Below are 21525 nucleotides of genomic sequence, written 5' to 3'. Positions count from 1 at the left end.
AAGTAAAGACAGGCACAAAGATATGCTCAAATCATTCATGTTTTTGAGTGCTCTGGTAAAAAAAATCAAATTCAGCTAAATTTACTACGGCAAAAAATCTACAATAAGAATTTAGGACATGAAACTAGTATTTATGGCACCACATGACATTCCGGTACATACTCACCTCTCGCTCTCCAAACGACCCGTGGGGGCCAGCAGAACCTTACATCCAGCCCGACAGTTCCGGGGAAAATTAGTGCAGCGTCCCGCTCGCTACCAGCAGCAGTGAGCATTTGCGGCTTGCGACGAACTCGGTTGCCATTTTTCAAATCAACGATATTTCACGATTTTTGTTATAAGATTGTACAAATTTGATAAATTTAGGTGGCCGCTAATATATTGATATGGATGTGCAGTGTGAAAATAAATTCTTAACGTCGATTTCCGATATAATTAAAAAAAATGATTCAAAATTTTACACGCATTTCCAATGGTAGCAGTCGACAAAAAGGCCCGGTTGGAACTATTCGAGATCCTTCAAATTTGACCTTTGACCCCTGTTGTCGCAACCTTGTTTATATAGGGCCTTGTAAAAGGGTTACTCGGTCATTAAATCCATCTATCACAAAATTTGATTTTTGTAATAAATAATGATGTCAAATTTTTTTCTTGCTCGCTTTGCTTGCTTGCAACTTTTGGTAAATTCTGCCTGATACACCATATCTTTTTTTGAATATTTTTATTCATCTATTTACCAATCATGGGATGGAACACCCTATCAGCAAATTCTGTTTTTCGTAGGGGTCCATAATTCCCACATTTTGCCCAAAATGTTCGGCTCATTATGCCACTATATGCCTGTGGCCGTGAAGGCTTCACGGCCACAGGCATTGGTGGCGGAAGCCAAACAATTTAGGGGGGACCACCAAAATTTTTTGACAAGCAAAAAAAAAGGTTATATATCAACCAACATTTTAGGGGGGGACCGACAAAAAAATTTGACAAGCAAAAAAAAAAAAAAGGTAATCAACGAAAAATTTAGGGGGGGGTCGTCCCCCCCTCCTCAAATTTAGGGGGGACACGTCCCCCCCCCCCCCCCCGCTTCCGCCGCCTATGGCCACAGGCATATAGTGGCATAATGAGCCAAACATTTTGAAGCCCAGCAGTAATCCAGTGCATGTGTCCCATTGAAAAGTAGGATTCACTATTCAATATCCTATTTTAATAATAATAATAATACCAACATGCTTATATAGCGCATATCATTGCCAAATGCGTCCCTATGCGCTTAATTTGATATTGTTACCAACGAACGTAGAGGGCAGCAACACACAAGCAGCGTGTTGCTATTAGGAAGGTCCACTCGATACGCGCATACAAATGAAGTGCGCGAGCAATTTGGTAGTCATGCCAACGAAACCATGATCCGATACAATACACTCACGGAGTGACAGCAAAATATAGGTAAACTAATAGATTATGACAATAGTAGATTAAAACAATGAAAACAAAAAATATATAAAAAATTAAATAATAATGTACCAAATTCTTAAAATAATATATCACTAAATTATTGTCAAAATTTGTTTGTACATCTTCAGTAAAACAGGATTAAATTCTGTCATAAATAAACCAGTCTGCTAATTTCACCCGGATTTAGCCAAGTCATTTTGTGACCACCGAAAACCTCTCAGAGCACTTTTTTAGTAGATTGTAGAGTTGATTTATTTTCATTTCCTCTTTATCATTATTTTTGCTTGAAATGTTTTTACATTAAATATCATGCTTAAAAATATGAAATACTTGTTCCTGTATTTTTCATAAAAGATTACATGGTGGTGACAACAGTTTTATGACTTTGCATATCAATATGATAACAAGTATACGTGAGGTTGATACGTCTTCATCTAAATTTCGCTGCACCATAATGCGCCTACACAATCCAGCACCGCCTCTTATACAAGCGCCATGGCTGGCATGACCGCGCCGGCGCCCCGGGCCGGTCGGTGCTGAGGTAGGGTACGGTGGGCTGCATGCATATGCTAACACAAATTTTTGTAAAATTATGAAATGAAAAAAGTAGATGTGACATAGACCTTCGCCCCTTGATAGTTCGTCTCAAGTCAAGACCCGTCGGAATATACATAGCTCGATAATGAACCAGATAATTGCTGTCTAATATTATGTCTAACGTGTATAATTTTCAACTTTAGACTGGGTCTGGGACTTGGCTTTGCTGTTTAGTGGTCGTATTCGATCTTGCCTGATGGATTGCAAAATGTGGGTTGGATTTGTGGATATAGCATAATTATTTTAGATTTTCAGACTACAATCTACACTCTAAGTGAAAATTAAAATTCTAACCTTGAATATTTATCGTTGCTCATCCGCCATAGTGCCACATCAATGACAGACCAAGTCTATATCTTTCAAGTCCATATCTAGCTAAGTCGAGTCGCGTCGAGATTATCATGCCAGTGCAGTGCAGTCAGCATTATCATTCACGCAGCGCAGTACGCGCACCGAGGTACAGGTGACCGGGGAAGTTTCGGCGCGGCCAGACCAGAACATCACGGTCTTGGCTCTGGCGTTAGCTTGTGTAGAGTTGGTAGGGGCAGCGAAATTAAGCAGAAGAACGGTAACACAAATGTCATCAGTCTATGTATTTTTATTGCCATGTAAACTACAAAAATCATGATTACCTTTTGTTTTAAAATTTTAAAAAAATACAAATATGCTAAAATAATATTATTTAACATATTTTCTTGGAGGTCTTATTATCAATAATAAATAGTAAAATTGAACAAACGAAAAAAATCAACTCTACAATCTTCCAAAAAAGTGCTCTGGGAGAAAATGGTCACAAAATCTGAGCGGAGTGGACCTTCCTAAAAGCAATACTGCAAAGTGTTGCTGCCCTCTACGTTCGTTGTTGTTACCCTGGCTTTGGCCTCGCAGCCTTTTACAGCGCGTTTAATGGCCTTTGATACCCCTAAAGTGAGCACCACCTTCCCTTTCCTTTATAAGTGCCATTTAAGGACGTTCCACAGTTAAAGTGAAATCCATGTCATTTTCACCAAACTTTGCACATAGATACTTTAGAACCTTAATATTCGAAATATGCAAAAAATAACATAGGTCCATGTGCTTGATTTTTTGCTATAGAGCTTCAAAGTTCACCCAAATTGATGTTCTAAAGAATTGCGCATTCAAAAGAATTTGGCATTTCTAGACCGCCCAAGATTACTACAATGAGTTTTAACCTCTATTACTCAGTCAAAATACATGAAAAAGTCATCGAATTTCGCAAGAGAGTTAATAATTGTATCGTTAGAATGGAGAATATATTTATAGTGCTATTTGTTTGCAATTTTAAGTTTAATGGCACTGTCAGTTCTTAAAAAATGGCGTAAAAGATAACAAAATCCCAATCTAAAAAATGTGAAGTTTCAGTAACAAACTGCAAACGTACAATAAATGCTGCACTTTATTCAAAATCCATGTCATTTTCACCAAAATTTGCAGAGTTGTAGAGGAAGGTATACCTAAGAAGTACAAACATTAAAAAATAGGGGTTCATGTGCTTGTTTTTAAACTATCAGCATTTTTATTACAGCAAATGTGCTTTTTAAAACACCAAAAATGCGCCGAATGCTTTGTATCTATGTAAAGAAAATATCAAAACCACTCTACCATTTATTCAATCTCGGGGTAATATTCGTGATTCTTGGCAGCACTGCAGAGTAAAGTATTTTGAAATTGTAGAGAATTTTTTTTTGAATGGTCCATGGAATAATTCCATTTTTTAGCTTCATAAACTAACGCATCGGATCTGCAGTTAGAGTGCAGATGATGAGAAAAATCAGTTCATACCCACAGCTAATTAATCACCTGTTCATCCATTGTGACGTCAGCGCGCGGAGTGTAAACTATGCGCAGATCATAATGCGCACAAACATAACTGTGGAACGTCCTTAAAAGAATGCCATTGCCCATTTTAAATCTTGATTCAAGACTTGCTCAGGTATAACTCTACAGGAATGTGGGTCGTGGCCTCCTGGGAGCCCTGTTTAAATTATAAAAAGGAATGGGGAAATGATGTTCTTTTGATTTTATCATACTTTTATCATTTTTGTTTTAAGGGAAAAGTAACCGGAACATTCATGACATTGGCCCTGGCTTGTGCTGCGGCAGTATGCGGCTCTTTGCTTCAATTTGGATACAGCACTGGTGTTATCAACGCACCCCAGAATGTAAGGTCATCCTCATTCATCATTATCATTGTTAGATTTAGAAACAAAACAGGAAAAGATTGTCGAGAATTCAATTTGGAATATTTGTTTGAAAAAGAAATATGTAAACATGGCATTTTATCAGTTTGTATTTAGGGTACTATGCAAACAAATTTCCACATTGAAAGACATAATGAAGAAAGCTGATTGGTCAATGGACAGGAATAACCGTCGTTTCTGGCGATTTATTTAACAATTTTTGACATTTTACTATAATCCCCATTCATTCATGTATTAGTGAGTGGAGCCAACGCAGTTGAGCGGAACAACCAAAATACAGAGACTGAAGCTTTTGGTCTATCTAATTATTGGTCAAATGCCCAAACGTTTAAACGGGGGAAAATAGAGATCAAAGAATAAGAAATAATAAATTCATCATGATATTGTGATTGTAGTTGGATATCCTATCGTTGTTATCATGCTATTAAGTTTTTCTTTGACATTGAGTAAACATGGTTTTAAACTAAGATTCTTATGTTGCGTTTTTCATTAATGCATGCCCTTTTATCATAATAATAATCATAATAGTCAGTTCTTGTATAGCGCATAACATTATGAATAACGTCTCTATGCGCTTCCAAAGGACTTGGATATTCACCCTGGCAATAGCTCAAGCAGCTTTTACGCGCTCGGCATTTCAAGAAATTCCTGCCAGGTACCCATTCACCTCACCTGGGTTGAGTGCAGCACAATGTGGATTAATTTCTTGCAGAAGGAAACTACGCCATGGCTGGGATTTGAACCCACGACCCTCTGTTTCAAAGTCCGGAGACTAATCCACTGGGCCACAACGCTCCACAAATAACTGTTTCTTCTCGGTTTCTGTGATTTAAGCTTTGAACATGCTAACCCTCTGGGGCGGTATTCTGAAAACCGTGTTAACACAAAAACGGTGTTAGCTAACACGATTGGTATTCTGAAAATCGTGTTACCATGAAAAACACGTGGACCAAGTGGTAGCACCGCGCAGGTCATGAAATGCGCAGTACGCAACGCGCAACCCCATACGCGGTGTTAGGGAGGAAGATAACACGAAATTTGGTATTCTGAAAATGGTGTTAGCAAAAATTTTGTTCAAAGATAACACGAACATTTAACACTGCCCTAAGGAGAGGTTAAGTTGGGGAAGACGATGGCTGCACTTTTTCTAGCAGACGGAAATGTCGATAACAACAGTCATAGACCGGCATAAAGCTATCGTCTGGCAGAACTAATAGTAATTTTCTTTATTCCAACTTTATTTTCTCTCTTATACCTTTCTTTCCACTAACAATGATTAAACGTCAATTTCTTTGTCTGGAACTAACTGTGAGAGTACCCTTCAAATGCATCTTTAATTTGGATTATTAAAAAAAATCATTATTATATATGCTCATATGTTTACTTTTTGCCATATCGTTAAAAATTTAAGACAAAAGGAGGGAAATAAAATTGAAAACGTCTAAAAAAAAGCAGTACAGCAATACAAAATCTCTCCCACCTTCTTCTTCTTCTAGCTGTGTTGAATTCCTCCGTTCACCGGAGAACTGCGAGACTTTAGTTGCAGTACAGCATGGTAAAAATAATGAGCTATTAGTCACTGTTTGCAGCAGCTTGATTTGATACCAATTTGATAATATCTCTATGTCTAGTTAAATGTTTCTTAAAGTGCATGCTTTTTAAATTTTGCATTGCACATCTATTTTTCAAGTTTTCAAAATTACTTGGGGGCAAATAGATATGTTTTCTCGCATATTTTCATGGTGTATAATCTCCCCCTGCCACCATCGATCGAGGTCTCTTCATTCTGTTATAATTTCGCACTATCTGAAATATTCCATTCTTAATTGCCACAATCACCCCTCCCCTACTAGCTCTAACTTTTATTTAGCTGTTATGCGCTTACAAAATGATGTCACAATGCAGCTGGCTTCGTGTCAACGCGCGTACAATGATTTTTCCCCTAAAAATTGTGCGCGATCTTTTCTTTAACAGCGCATTTGATTGGATTAAATAGATGCAGAGTGGGAGGAGCTGAAGATAACACGAAATGAGATAACACGCAGATAACACGGTTTTCAGAATACCGATTTGGGGGTATGTTAGTGGCGTGTTAAATCAGAGAGATAACACGATATTTAACACGAAAGTTAACACGATTTTCAGAATACCGCCCCCGAAGACCTGTACAAAATGTTACATAATATATAGAATTCCTGAATTATATGCAAATAACATGAAGTATAATTAGAATTCTATTAATAGTACATTTCGAAGAGGGTCCCACCCTTATGATCTTGTTATTGATCCCCTTCCTCTCTTTTGGTTATTTATTCGTTAAATCACAGAATCTAACCCTAGCTCTTCGACTTGTACTACATTATTACTAATAGAATTCTAATTGTACTTCTATTCATATTATTTGCATATAATTTAGGAATTACTTCCTTTTCGGAGGAGTTTACGAGCCGCGGCAAGATCGTATGGCGGCAAGCATGCATGCTGCCCTCTTGAGACCAGTAGCTGATAGAGCATCATAATTCTATCTGCAGGACGGGCCGGTGTGTGAGTGCGAAGACCTGAGCCTGAGTTGAATTTCTTCTATTTGTAAGTTTTTTCGTCTATTAATTTCGAAAATAAGATTTAAAGTAGTCAGTTCCAGTTCTTTTCCATGCATACTATATTTTGATACGAAAATCACGGAGAAAATCTTTAGAAAAGTCTTTGTGACTAGACCGGTTTCGATGAGGTCTGCATCGAATTCGAATGGGACTTGGGTTGGTGTTGTGTGAAGCCGGGCTGACTGGCCGAGAAGGCGGGTCGGTGCCCGCATAGCCTCTTGTCGAGGCCCTGGCCCTGGCGACCGGCGGCTGCTTCCCGAGCAAAGCGAAGCGAAGGTTCCTATTCCTATTAATTCGCGAAGCGAATTCCGCGAATTAGGTTGGCGAGCGCAGCGAGCCAAGGCCTTTTGACATCTGAGCCATATGTCACTGACTTTTATTTTGTATCGTTTTTAGTAAAATTTTACCAATATTCCGACCAAAAAGGCAAAAATTGGTCGGTGAAAATCATCCAATTTGCAATGTCATGACTTGAGAGTTCGAGCGTGGCCGTGGGTAGACTGTAGTCTGTAGAGTGTAGACAGCTGGCAGCCGTCTGTTTCGAGGAGTTTTTATTTTTTTCACATTTATTATTTTTTTTAATTTCTCCTTGTACACAAACGGCTTGCTATCGTGTAACCCAGGGAGCCCAGGGGCTTACCGTGTATTTGACCATACTCACGGGACTAGCGTGATTTATGGTCTAAATATTTCTCCAAATGAATTGTGAAAACAGAAATTATGCACTTACCACGATTATATGGATGAAGGTCTAACAAGTGGCAGTTTCCTGACATCGAGGCACAGACTGGAACCTCAAAAAACGAAAATTTCTCTCCTTCTACCCCAGTCTCGATCGGCCATTTTGTTATGATTCATAACTCCCTGGGTTAGCTATCGTGCAGCCACCATTACTATTAGGGGGGTTAACAATGCAAAATCCCCCCGACGGGGCTCATTGATGTTTGTCTTTATTTCATTAAAATATATCAAAAGAACTGTACCAAATTAAAGATTATTATTCCGTTTTGGCCTGAAATGCACCAAAACAGGGAAAAATAAACTTAAAAGGGGAAAAAACAGTGACTTACTTCGGCTTTCGCGCAACTTCACTTCCCTGTTTTATCTGAACTTAAAGGAGAATGAAACCCTTGAAACCAGCTGAATCCATATCAAAGAGAAAAATCAAAGAAACATATTGTTGAATTTGAAAGTTTGAGGAAGATTGAATGAATAATAAGAAAGTTATGAGCATTTGAATATTGAGATCACTAATGCCATGTAGTTCCTCCCATTGGCAATGCGACCAAGATCTGTGATGTCACACACGTACAACCACTGAACTGGAAATACGTATTTCCAGTTCAATGCGTACAACTCCCTCATTACTTTAGTACTTATTTCACTTATATTCTCACTTTTATAGAGTCTATCACAAGGTGAGGTGTTCTCTTTATGAGAGGACAAGTACAGAGGTTTCACAACATATAATTGATGAATCGTTTGTCATATGATTAGAATGAGCAAAAAGAGATGTTTTGGGGTATTTTTTTGTGTCCAAAAAAGGAGAGTTGTTCATCTGTGACATCATAGATCTTGGTCGCATTGCCAATAGGAGGATCTCCATAGCATTAGTGATCTCGACATTCAAATGCTCATAACTCTTCTATTGCTAGTCCTATTTTACTCAAACTTTTGTTGATCTTATTCTTTGATTTTTCTGCTTTCACAAAAGCTAACTTGCTCCAAGAGTTTCATTCTCCTTTCATACATAAACATATGGACATTGAGTACGTATAGATCGAGCTAGAACTTCGGTGTCTGTATTTGGTGAGTGGAGCCAATGGAGTTCAGCGGAACAGCCAACATAACAGAGACTGAAGCTTTTGCTTGGTCTAGAGCGTAGGCTGCTGACGAGCTCAGCTTTGTTGCATTGCCATTGGCTTGCAGGAGGAAAATGGAAACCTGTGGATTCTTGAAGAGTGACGGCAAAATATCAAAGAGCATTGAATATGCCTCTAAAAAATGCTGAATATTGACCGATTTGGTCGCATTTCATAAGTTGGGTATGCAAGGTGGTGGATAAACAATTTTCCACATGGCCATGGTGTCATATAGATAAATTGTTGCTCATCTTGACCAAATTTATTGAGTAAGATCTCATTTTGAAGCTAGAATAGAGTCTATAGGCCAAATAATTACTATAAATCAGATCAATACAATATCAGGAACAAAAACTTTACTATAGCACATTAAGTTTGAAGTATTAAACAGGGGTGGCGGAGCCGGTGGATGCGGTGAATGATAGAATGTTAATTAAACTTAATTTATATGACTATCAGCCTCATGTTTCTAGGCAGGCTAAAAGCAGGGCACAACTATTAAAAATGTTATAATAAAAATTTGACAATTTTGAAAATATGCAGGAATGCAATACATGTGTATGTCAGCTCTGATCCGCAACCTAACCATTAATAAACTGTAGAAATTTGGTTAATTATCTAATTTGTAATCTAAATTTCAGTACAAATGTTGTGTATCATTGCAACAAACATTTCTACCCATGATGTAGTCATTTTGCCAAGCATATAAACAGTGAAAGGCATTATGGGGGCAAAAATGTGAAATTAAATGTTGTTGATTAATTAGTGTAATTAATATGCATACAGTAACAGATAATTGTTCAATTTTTGTTACAGATTTAATTATTGATGTTACAAGGTTAAAACTATAAAATGCTAGGGTGATCCAATGTTGCATTAACTTTTGACACCATTTTACATGTATGTTCAGCAGGTCCAATTTGAGGAAAACACATTTCAAAATTCATATTTACATGTATTGATGTCTATGTAATAATTAGCTGTTAATTAGTCATTTTTAGGAAAAATAAAGTTATTTGAGACTTGAACTTTTCATTATTTACAGAATGATAATACCCATTTAACATATCAAAGAAATTTTTTGGGTACCATTTTTACCCTGTTCGCGAAATTGGACCACCTTATGACATGCGACCATCTAAGGGTTTGCAAGTTGATGCAATTATTTATCTGCACTGACAGGATTAGATGTGTTTGTAAATCTACCCATAGCCACAGGATATGGAAAAATTATAATCTGTCACGCGATTCCACTTTGCGTCGATTATCTCTGCGGTGAGAGGGAATACTGGAGTCGAGTTCAGTTGGTGCTTCCCCTTGTGGACCAGCCCGATCTCCCGGGAAGTTTTGGGGTGGTGACTGGTGATGGGTCAGTTATGGCTAGTTCTACTTACCACTACTTGTAGCATTTTGCTGTATATTGTCCCGCAATTAAATGAATCCCCTGCAAAATAGTGGACTAAATATTCCGAACTCTGGACAAAACAGCTTTGACATTTCATTGGTCAATTTACTAGGTGACCATTAAATATTCATGAGCTCATTTATATTCATTAGGAAGACGTGCCTCATGAATATATAATTTAGCTTAGATGTCAAGAGGCCTAATACCCTTGCTTTGCTCAGGATGCAGCCACCAGGGCCTCGACAAGAGGTTAGTGCCCGCAGAGCTGAGCTGGAGTATTTTTGTGTGAGACTAACCTCTAGCTAGACAAAGTCAAAGTCAAAGCTTTACAGTCTCACTCTCTGTACAACCATGGCTGTATCATCCAAGATTTCTTACAGGGGGGGGGGGGGGTCTGAATCATAAAAAAGTGGGAAAGAGATATGCACCCTCCGCTAAACTACCACTCACTTGAGGGTTCATTCACTCATTCAATGAACAAGGTTAAACCTTTTTCTCTGTTACATGTACTCCATGTGTGGCAAAGTAAGGTTGGCAATGTTAGGCTTTTTTTATCTTTTTTCTTTGGGACAAAATAACACTGTCAGTTTCCATTACAGCTGTTCATCATTGGGCTTGTAATAGTGGAGGTTCAACCGACGCTTAAATTCTACAGCATTTATGGATGCGCTAGCGCACTCTCCTCGATTACTGCGTAATTCTTTTTAATGAATAAAGAAAAATGATAGCGATAAGTATCAGCTTTAATACCATCTATCCAAAATATATGCTGCAAAATACCAAATATGTATGACAAACATTCATGATCAGATTCAGATCAGGTTCTTCTTCGATCATTTGCCGTCATGTTTGACTTGAGTAAATTTCCCCACCAGTAGATCGAGACCTAGCTATTAAAACCAAGGTGCACAACTGGGTTATACATGTAGCAAGTCTCTCAATCATATTTCAATTCAAGGTCAATAAACCCACCGCTTTTGAACCTTTTCCGAATATCGCTATCAGAAACGGCATGTATTTTGGACTTTTAGCTCGATCTTTACATTGTTGAATTCTCATTCAAACATCACTTCTCTTTGTATGCTTTGGCTTGCTTTGCTTCGCCATAGTATATGGCCTGAAGAAAGCGACCAACAGATCTGCCTGCACCAGTTCACCCTGCTTTTTGCCTCATATTCGCATGATTTTGGTCTCTAACTTTGGTCCATATCAATTTGCTTGCCTGTCTGAGAATGCAAATGATGGCATCGAGATCAACGCCAAAATACAACCGTTCCCGCTCGTGATATTTGGAAAAGCAGTGGGTATATTGACTTGAAATGTGATTGAAAGACTTGCTGCCTATAGTATTTGCCAACAATTACAGGTGGGGAAATTTGGTCTTCTATCATATTTTGTAATTACAGTAATAAATACTATTTTATTGTGTCATTCTTGTTCAGGTAATATAATGGATGGTTTGAAGAACCCAGCGATTGATGTTGTAATTCTTTAGAATGCACTAACTGGACAATAAACCAAGATGGATTTTAATAGGATCCTGTCCCTCTCACTTGGCCTTGTTGCTGGGATATTGTTTGCTATCGTTTGGAGCAAATACGAAGATTTCTCATCTGTACTGGACACCAAACTCCAATCTTACTCAGAATCAAACTCTGGTGAAAGCCAGGGAAAAGGGAATAAAGACCAAAGAAATGACAGAATCAATGCATTCCTCCATGGGCAGCGTACAAACACTGGCAATCATCAAGCAGGAGTCGCAACAAATGCATTGCAATATGGCGTGAATGGAAAATGTTTTTACTTCACGTTTGATAAACCAGTGACGAATCCCGGCATGGGATCCCTAAAGACGGAAGAACAAATTGAGATTGCAAGTTGGCAGATGTTTGATCCGCAATATGATGCCAATAAGTTGAAGTCTGCATTATCAGTCTTTTGTGTCATCACAGTCGGGGGTTCGGGTATACCATCGTATGGTAAAACCTTGTTTCAGTCGTGGACGTCACACTGTAATGACTTTGTCATATTGAGCGATACCGATGATGAGAAATATAATGTGAAGAATGCCCATCTACCCGATGGGCCTGCAAAGTCATGGGAGAGGACAAAGAACGTCATGAGTTACGTTGTACAAAAACACCCAAATTATGATTGGTATGTAAAAGTTGAACATGATGTCTTCTTAGTCTTGGAGAACTACCGCTACATGCTTCTCATGCATCAGGCGTACATGCCAGGATTTGCAGGGCACGTGTTAACCGGGACCAACCAGCGTGGTTCGATCGTAGCTCTGAGCAAAGACGCAGCCATCCAAGCTGTGAAGGTCTTCCCAAAGTGTGGCAGTCTGTACGGAGGCAAGGAGGACTTCAGAGAGCTTGAAGCATGCCTTCGTCAAGCTGGGATCAGTTCCCGTCAAGATGGTCGTGATGGCAAAGGTATCAGTCGTTTCCAGATGGTCCTTGTGAAACCTTCATTACCTCTCAATGCTCACCAATCTTTAGACTGGGTGTGGAGGTACATCGATAAGCCAGAGAAGCTGGTAAGTTGAATCTAAAAGCTTGATGCACTTGTCAAGTGCTGCTTGTCCACCACAATTAATTAACAGAAACGGTTTATTTTCAATTGGTCTGATGCCAATTCGTCTAATCACCAACTCATCTATTATCATTTGATCTACCATCAGTTTGTCCACTCTCCGCATGGTCTAATTGCTACGTAATGGTCATGAATGAACTGATGATTATTATACAAAGAGATTACTGGACCAAAAGGCTGATAGACAAAATGTTGATGGACAGAATGGCATTAGGCTATGAAGGTAGACATTGTGATGAGTGGATAGTTGGCAATAGATGAATCAGCAGTTTACAGAAAGAAACCACTTGAACTTTCAATATCTGATATCACTTTTCCCAGGAGAAGACATCTTTTTTCACAAAGGTCTTCAATTAGAGTCAATCTTTTTAGAAGTTGATTCTAATGGGAGTTACATGAGTGAAAAAGATAATTAAAGGTCAACTCCAACCCAACAAAAGTAAAAGCTGGATGAGTCAATGATATCACACACTCACTACATGTATTTATTTTGTATTGATTACATGTGTTTGAAGTCATCTTTCAATATGCAGGGCTCTAGTTACCAAAGGTTTGCTGTTTGTTAATCACTAAATGGCAATGGCCAATTTTATTTATTTATTTTTTTGGGGGGGAGGGGGGCAGGTACAATTTTTGGCCAGCCTAAATTCCAAGAAACACATGCATACCGTCTGTTTGCAACTCATGTTTAGGCGTCAGGCAATAAACGTATTTTAACCAACCAAATTTTAAGATTTGAATACACAGTTTGTAGATGTAAAAAAGGATATTTATCACTTAAAGGTCAATTCCACCCCAGAAAATGGTTGATTTGAATCGGTAGAGAAAAATCAATCCGATTTTGATGAAATTTTCAGTGTTATACTTGTTGGATATTTCAATTTTTATTCAAGTCAACTTTATGTTGAGGTGGCCTTGTCCTTTAAAAAACACTTCATGTTTGTATTTGCACTCCAATATCATTTACCATGGGTGTTTGATCATAATTTGTGTTCAAAAGTCTGCACGATCCAAATGGTTATCACGATACCATTTTCAATGCATTTAAGTACCATTTTTGTAAAAATGATATGAATAGGTTTTAACACTTATTGTCCGAAATTGTTTGGTGTACACGTAGGCCTATTTACTTTGCAACCATTCCTACAAATACTGCCCTTATACACACACTTTTAATAGTTGAATTGACAGAACAAACTGCAGCTTCAAGTAGAGAGAGCATGTTTTTAGCAAGCATTATCATGATTCATCACTGGTTATGAAATAGTGATGTCCCTCTTCATCTTTTGCACCATTAAGTGATTTGTGCTCTAATTATTTTAGGATATTATAAATTTTGATATTAACATGCTCATTTGAATCTTGAAAGAGTCTTGTTCTGTAATAATTAAGATTAAATTAGACAATCCCTTTTTTATATTTACAGGGAGATGAAGAATGCTGTAGAGACTATCCTGTAAGTTTTCATAACTTGAGCCCAAATGGTCTTTACCTGATGAATTACATGGTGTACCATATGAGACCGTTTGGAATCGGGAACTATGTCTGCCCAGCAGAACAGGATAAGACAGCATAGAGAGTTCTTAAGACACTCCAGATAATTCACCGTTTGCCTACAGATCGATCTACCAGCCGTCTGTTCCATGCATTATTGAGTATGTTTTTTTTCTTCCCACTATCAGGTATGATCTGTTTCATCAGCATTTCCATTGGACAAGGTGTCAGATAGACAGCTTTCCTTGATTTTTGATTGGCTGAGGAGCACTTTTACCATGGCAACTGTCAGATGAAACGTCTGACAAGTCCTTTCATGACATACTCCCCTATAGAGGTTGAATCCACCCCACACCAAAAATAATGATAATACATGTAGCTGGATATTTAAAGCACTTTTTGCCTGAGGATACAAAGCGCTTCTATTACTACCCCAGCTGTAGCCACGCTGCCTACAGGTATTTGAGGAATTTCTTTATACTTGGTACTCGCCTCACCTTGGTTGAGTGTAGCACGATGTGGGTGAATTTCTTGCTGAAGGAAAGTATGCCATGGCTGGGAATCGAACCTACATTTGAAGACGAGAGTCGTAACCACTAGACTAAAAGGCCCCCACAAGTCAGTTTCAGTAATATTAACTCCAGAAACAGCACTGAAAAATTCATCAAAATCAAATATTGCATGTCAAAGTTGTGACACTTAAAGCGGCATATCAACTAGTTTTAAAAGAGGGCATAGCGTTTTGGCTGTAAATTCATTTTGGGGAAGGGCATTGCGACCAGTCGCATCTACATGCATGGCAGTCAATGAATTTGCAACTGTTGGATTGATGAGTTTAACCTATAAAATTGGTGTTTTTACTTTGATTTTCCCCAAAAGATTTTTCCAAAGCAAGGGGAGATTTTCCATTTAGTACCTTCATTTTATGAAAATGTGCATATATTCCATAGAAATTTACAATGTGATAAAATGATGATTATATTAATTTACCTAAGATGGCCTTATATATATTGTAGAAATGCTTTAACAGGCTTTAACATGTTTATAACAGGTATCAAAACAGATATTGGTCAATCCAATAATAGATTCTGGAATTCTGGAAATAGTATTTAGGATAAAAAAATTTGACTGAAATATACAACAAGTGGGTCTGCTCACAAGACCAGCACATATAATACTTGATGAGAGCAAGACTAAAGCAGACTACATAAACCTCCCTGCTCTGAAGATGGGCTCACAGGCCTAATTCATTTCCCATAGACTCGTGTGTTAAAGTGGCACTTAAAAAGAATTCATAAAAAATAAGGAGGAAATTCGAGGGTTGAATCAGCATTTATGAAGACTACACCTGACAGGATCAAATTCATCACTTGAGAGAGTAAAATGACCCTAATTCTTCCGCCAGTAAAAATATAGTTCCATAGTGGTGATATATCTTTCCAATTTGGAAAAAGTAAGTTCAGTAGGTACCCTCCCTAGAATCGGTGTTAGATTGTCAGTCATATTCATTCATTTTTGTCATTCAGCAAAATCAAATTTAAAAATTGAGCATGGGTTGGGTCGAATGAATATCTTTTGCCTGCCAGTTGTGATTAAGCCCGTGCAACCAGATACTGCTGATGTTGGATCATTAAACAAATGTGGAGGCATATGGTGTGAGGTGCAAACATGTGTACAGTACCCTTCTTTTAGACCCCATTCTCATTTACTTTTTTGAACTGGTTTTCCATAAACCAGTAAAGAAAACCAGTATAGAAGATTGCTTTTGTATTACATCTTCATCACCATCTCCTGAACTGGTATCCAAAACAACTTAACTCAAAGTGATCTTTTTGCTATGGGAACGCTCTTGGTGTAGTCACTTGTTTCACACGACATTGGTTTCGAAGATCACCTACGATCCCTCCCAAGCCTGCTTTGAACTTGTTTCCACTAAAACCATTAAAGGAACTAGATGAGGACAAGGTCTTGGAAATAATTCGACCTTCAGTTATTAAAGCTAGAACATGTGGGCCCTGGTAAATAAAAAGAAAAAATCAAGAAAAATGAGTAGAATTTGAAATCTTATAATTGAAGAAGAGAGGGCGCTTTTTTTGGTGGCCTCAATTTTGTTCGGAAAAATAAGAAGGCATCACTGCCAGGAATGAGCCACCAGAAGCCATGGCCTGTAAGGGCCGTCTGCACCAGCACGAGTTTTCAAATAATCGGGATAGTTTGCTGGAATCTCGAGATTGCAATCCAAAGTCAGCCTATGAATATTTGCAAAATAGCGCGCTATTTACAAATTATCCTGCTAATTTGCAGGTGCGGACGCACTCAGGATTATTTATTCACGGCGTCAGACCCTAATTGCCCTTCTTGCATTGGTAGAGATGGGGTTTCTTGAATCTCGAGAAAGGGCCAATCGGGCGAAAGTCTTGGGATTGAGCAAACTCTGATTGGTGCAGCACCACCTTTAGTGACCTTTGGATATTGTACAACAAATGATCTGTATTAATCCACGATACAGATGCATCCAAGATACAGTAATCCAGCAACAATGCAGTGTTGGCACTTTCACACCTATTATCTTCACAAAAATATTTTATTCCTATCAGATAAGAGGTCTTTCATAATTTTACCAGATCTTCAGAAATTAGGAATTAACCTTGCCTGAATCAAACTTGCATATTGAATAATCGCCTATCTTATTCTCGGAATACCTTTATGCTGTATATATGTACACTGTATGTTGATTTTTTTAAACTCAAAGGTTTTTTTTCCAGTCCTTACACATTCAACATTAATAGGCCAGGTTGATAGTATTTTGTTTATGTGAAAGCAAAGTAATCAAATTTTCTGTAAAAGAAAATGATCACAAGATTCATGTACTGTATATACATGTGTAGAGATTTTAAAAAATACCAGAGCTGTGCAAGGATTCGCAATATGAAAACAAAATTACAAGAATTATTAATGTGAGGCAAATAATGTGCATCATTTGCTATAGGAATGCGAGTCCCATTCTCATAATTCATTAGTACTATTGAACAACTACTGTACCAGAACTTTAGTTGTTTCTGGTAGAATGCAGAAAAATAATGACCAGATATTTTGAGGCCTGAGCACGTTCTGGTAATTTTCAAATATATTTTAGTGATCAGGTGGTTGCAAAAGCTTCTAGTTATAGCCTTCAGCTGTCTCATATTAGTATTGATTTTACATGCATTGCAACCCGAGTTTGTTTGTTTTGTGAATGACCACGTAATGTGAGAGCCTGTGTGTAACAGCTGATCTGGGGCCCCGTAACACAAAGCTTAGCAATGATCGTAAAACATTTTTCTACGATTGATTCCATTGACTACAATGTACAATCAATCTTGAAAATCAAGCGTACGATCAATCGCTAACCTTTGTGTTACGGGACCCAGATCACACTGGAAGTGGGCAGGTGATCGTGAATTGTGCAATTTTGTTTTAATACATGCAGGTCTATATATTTTTAATATACATTATGTGATTAGGATGTGAATCAACTCTCATTTATTATGGCTCTATTTTTAATATTGTAGATGTATTTAGACATATATATAAAGTAGCTTTAACAGTTATTTTTTAACATTTCATTTGCTTTAATAAAAATTTATACTATTCCATTATACAAGTATACATCAAAGCATTGCACTCATACATGTATATGTCTATGTAGGTCTATATTGTCTCCCATCTTAAAACAGAGCTGACTGCTTCATGTTAGGCCCTAGAAGAAGGAAAATGTGTCAGAAGCACCAAATTATTACAATGTAGTATTTAAGAAGGTATTGTTGGCCTTTTCACAGTATCAAATTACAGGCTGTGGCTAGTAGTACATGTACAAAAAAATTGATGGAATTTGGCCAAATTCTGTATGCTTGTACAATGGACAAGGTACTTGGCAGTGTATGAATTGAATTCAACCTGTGTTTATTTCTACTGAAAATTTTGACCACTTGGCAGTATGCTATGTTGGTTGCCTGCCAAAAGCCTGTATTTGCTTTATTAAATACAGGTTACATGTACATGAGCTTTTTTTTACTAATAATTTACATATTTGATACAATATTCTTTGCATATTCATTAATGAAACAATACAATTTTAGAAATATATGTTCATTTCTTTTGTATTTTCTAGTACAAAAACATGTTTTTTAATTTGAAATATTTGTTATTCCTTCCATAATAGCAAAGAAGTATGCTTATCCCTTTTTCAAACTTGTTTCAATATGATTCATGCAAATTCTACTTGTACATGTATATTGAGTGTAAGAGTGTAAATCAAAATACCTAGTTCTTGACTTGCTTAAAATGAGATGGCAGATAACAGTACAGTGACCGAAATTGAGAGCAAAATGTTTTAGTCGGCTCTAATGAAAGTCAACCTATCGCCTACAGTATTTTAATATTTATGTTGGAATTGAGATATATTCATATCTACTGGGCCTGTTTGTTCAGAAATTCAGAACATCCTCAACCTTGAGATTGATCTCAAGATACAGTCTTTGATTAAAGTTATTAAAGTTTTAAAATTGATTTTATCCAAATCAATATCTGCATTTCATATACAATTAGATGGTGTGAAAAAAATTACCTTCTCTTTTCCTTTTTCTTGTTGGCACTTTACCAAGATCCCTGAAAGGCCTTCAACTTGCATGCCATTCATACCTGCTTTGCATCAACGCATAAATGTTGTATATTTAAATACATGTATTTAACATTGCTGCTTTTGTGTTGACTGTTATCCGGAAGGTATTGTACATTAAAAAATATTTTCAATTTCTTGAGAAAATGACATTTCATTGATTTTTTAATTCAGGATACATGAGAAGCTGCTTGTAAAGAGCGACATTCCCCTTTAAAGAGTGAAAAACTTGCACTAATACCCCTTTTCTTTCTTTAAGTGATAATGACTAAGTTCTTTAATTCATACTTGCTTTTGTAACATCTTTAAAAAAAAAGATTTGTACCATCTTAAACAAAAACTTTTTGCTCAGTTCCTATATAGGTGTACCATTCCTTTATCTGAAAGTCTTTCTTTTTGCAGTTTGACAATGTGTAGAGTTATATTCCTGTGCAATTTTGATTTCATATATACTTGTTTACTTCTAAGTTGTGTTTGCCAAACACCCCTAGGCTACAAGTAGTGTGTACACTGTAATAAAAAATGTGTTGTATTTTGGTGTCTCTAGAGAACCACACCTATGAGACTGAACATAAGATTAAAGATTGTTAAAGTAACAACCAAAGGTGTTGTAATTATACCTATGTGTTTTGAACAAAGACTGAATTTAACACCAAAGTATGACTGATTTTAGTCTTTTATGCACAAAAGTTAATATTAAAGTTTTTCTTGCGAAATCAAATACGAGTTTCATTTTATTTTTTAAAATCTTTATTGGTCATACTATGTACATGTATAGTTATGCACATGTATAGTGAATAACAGAGTCTAATGCATTAAGCAAATAGTGTGCAAGGCATTTACCATAGTCGATTTTTATTTGTTCAATTTTTACATCAAAAGCATGAACGTGTTCCTAACAAATTATGAAATATAGCATTTCAAGGTTAATTGAAACAGTAAATATTTGCCATGAGACATGAAATGTAAAACATGAGGAGCCTATGTGGAATAAAAGACAAAGCTTGTAAAAAAAAGTAGGCTCCCATTGGGGAAAACATTTAATTGTGATTTGCAATATTTGTTTTAGGCTTTATTTGTTTTTAGACGGTGTTGAATACAAGCACTATAATTATTTGGACATTCATTCATGATTGTAATGCAGGAACTAGACAGGAATAACCGTCGTTTCTGTTGATTTATTCATTTCCCTGAAAAACCACTTTGCCTCTCAAAAAAATGACATAAAAAGAAAAAAAAACAGTTCCCTCTCCAACACAACAATGATAAAGTAATATTATGAAGAAGCTATCAATTTGGGGCAAAATTGGGGAGGAGGCACATGCCCCTGTAAACCCCCAGCTAGACTACCCCCAGATCTGTGCCTGGTGTATAATGAATGTATTTGATATACTACATGTGATGTAGTACTGTACATGGACTGAACTCTGATGTATTTAATGACACACATATTTTTATACAAGGTTTTTTTTTTATTCGTAATTTGGATTATTTTTCTTATATATTCCTGTCGTGTCTTTGGGATGAAAGGCTTGATCAGCTGAGTATGATTAGTAAATTTGCATTTTACCTTGTGAAAATTTATGTAGTTAGGTGAATTATAGGAATAGCAATACTCTCTCGAATGATAGCTTGACGGGCCGTTTTAATCATTAAGAATTGATACATAATATGAGGTATAATAATATTATTCTTGCCTATTATTTTATCATTGTGATTTAAAATCCAAAAGTGTACTTATAGTTATAAATCATAAATTACATAATTAAAGATTCTTTTTTGGCCGAAATTCTATGTTTATTGTAATAAAGTTCGTAACAGATATATAAGTTCTGTTTAAATACTAATTTATTATAACTTGAATTATGTGGGGGGAAAATGATTATGCGTGGAGTTAAGAGTACAGTGCATGAGTCGGAGAATGGGATGGTAGTTGTGTACCAGCATAAGAGGAAATGATATTACTGTAGGCATGATGAAATAATGTTTAGAAGTTATGTGTTTCTTGAAGAAGAGTCTCTTGAAAATATGATTTACACAAACCAAAAGCAAGTCTGTTAAAAAACTAAAAAAAATGTCTCCAGATTTATTCTGCATTATGCCATCTGGATATTCAGTACCACTTCAACGTAAAAAAATGCCATTGACGTGATTGATAATGTGATTTTCATGATCAATCATTTACAATAGTCAATAAAATCAATCATAATAATCAGCTCACCAATCAACATAATCATTTCTTTATGTCGCATGACCCTTGATGTGTTCTGCTCGGCAAATTGCCAATTCGTCCACTGCCAATTCGTCCACTCACCACGTGGTCTACCATCATTTAGTCTAATGCCAATCCGTCCATCAACAATTAGACTAAATGAAAGTAGACCATGTGGTGAGTGGACGAACTGATGGGAGACCAAATGATATAAGACGAGTTGGCAATTGGACGAATTGGAAATAAACCTGCCCCCCACTCAGTCTCTTCTGTCTCGATGTTAATAGCTTTATGAAAGCAATGTCATCTCGTCTCCATACTATAACAGCGAAATGAGGATAGTTTAATCTAACACCTACATGTAAATGAAGAAAATTTCATTTTCCTTTAAATCAAATGAAGATGTTCCTTTAACAACTGGAA

The 21525-nt window shown here is 36.9% G+C and overlaps 1 protein-coding gene across 1 annotated transcript; it reads left to right on the top strand.

The window, feature by feature from the left end:
• Window positions 1–6778: 6778 nt before the first annotated feature.
• LOC129276745 (glycoprotein-N-acetylgalactosamine 3-beta-galactosyltransferase 1-like) lies at window positions 6779–20061 on the top strand. Its single transcript, XM_064109291.1, has 3 exons — window positions 6779–6860; window positions 11584–12683; window positions 14166–20061. Exons 2-3 carry the CDS (start codon window positions 11664–11666, stop codon window positions 14313–14315), a joined length of 1170 nt encoding a protein of 389 aa, XP_063965361.1. The 5' UTR covers window positions 6779–6860; window positions 11584–11663; the 3' UTR covers window positions 14316–20061.
• Window positions 20062–21525: the final 1464 nt, after the last annotated feature.

This window comes from Lytechinus pictus, chromosome 14, assembly GCF_037042905.1.
Source record: "Lytechinus pictus isolate F3 Inbred chromosome 14, Lp3.0, whole genome shotgun sequence".
In the NCBI taxonomy this organism is placed as follows: Eukaryota; Metazoa; Echinodermata; class Echinoidea; order Temnopleuroida; family Toxopneustidae; genus Lytechinus; species Lytechinus pictus.
This window is presented reverse-complemented; position numbering and strand designations above follow the sequence as displayed.

Coding starts and splice junctions, on each gene's coding strand:
- LOC129276745 (XM_064109291.1), top strand. CDS start 11,664: ATGGATTTTAATAGGATCCTGTCCCTCTCACTTGGCCTTGTTGCTGGG. Junction 12,684..14,165: donor TCGATAAGCCAGAGAAGCTG/GTAAGTTGAATC, acceptor TTATATTTACAG/GGAGATGAAGAATGCTGTAG.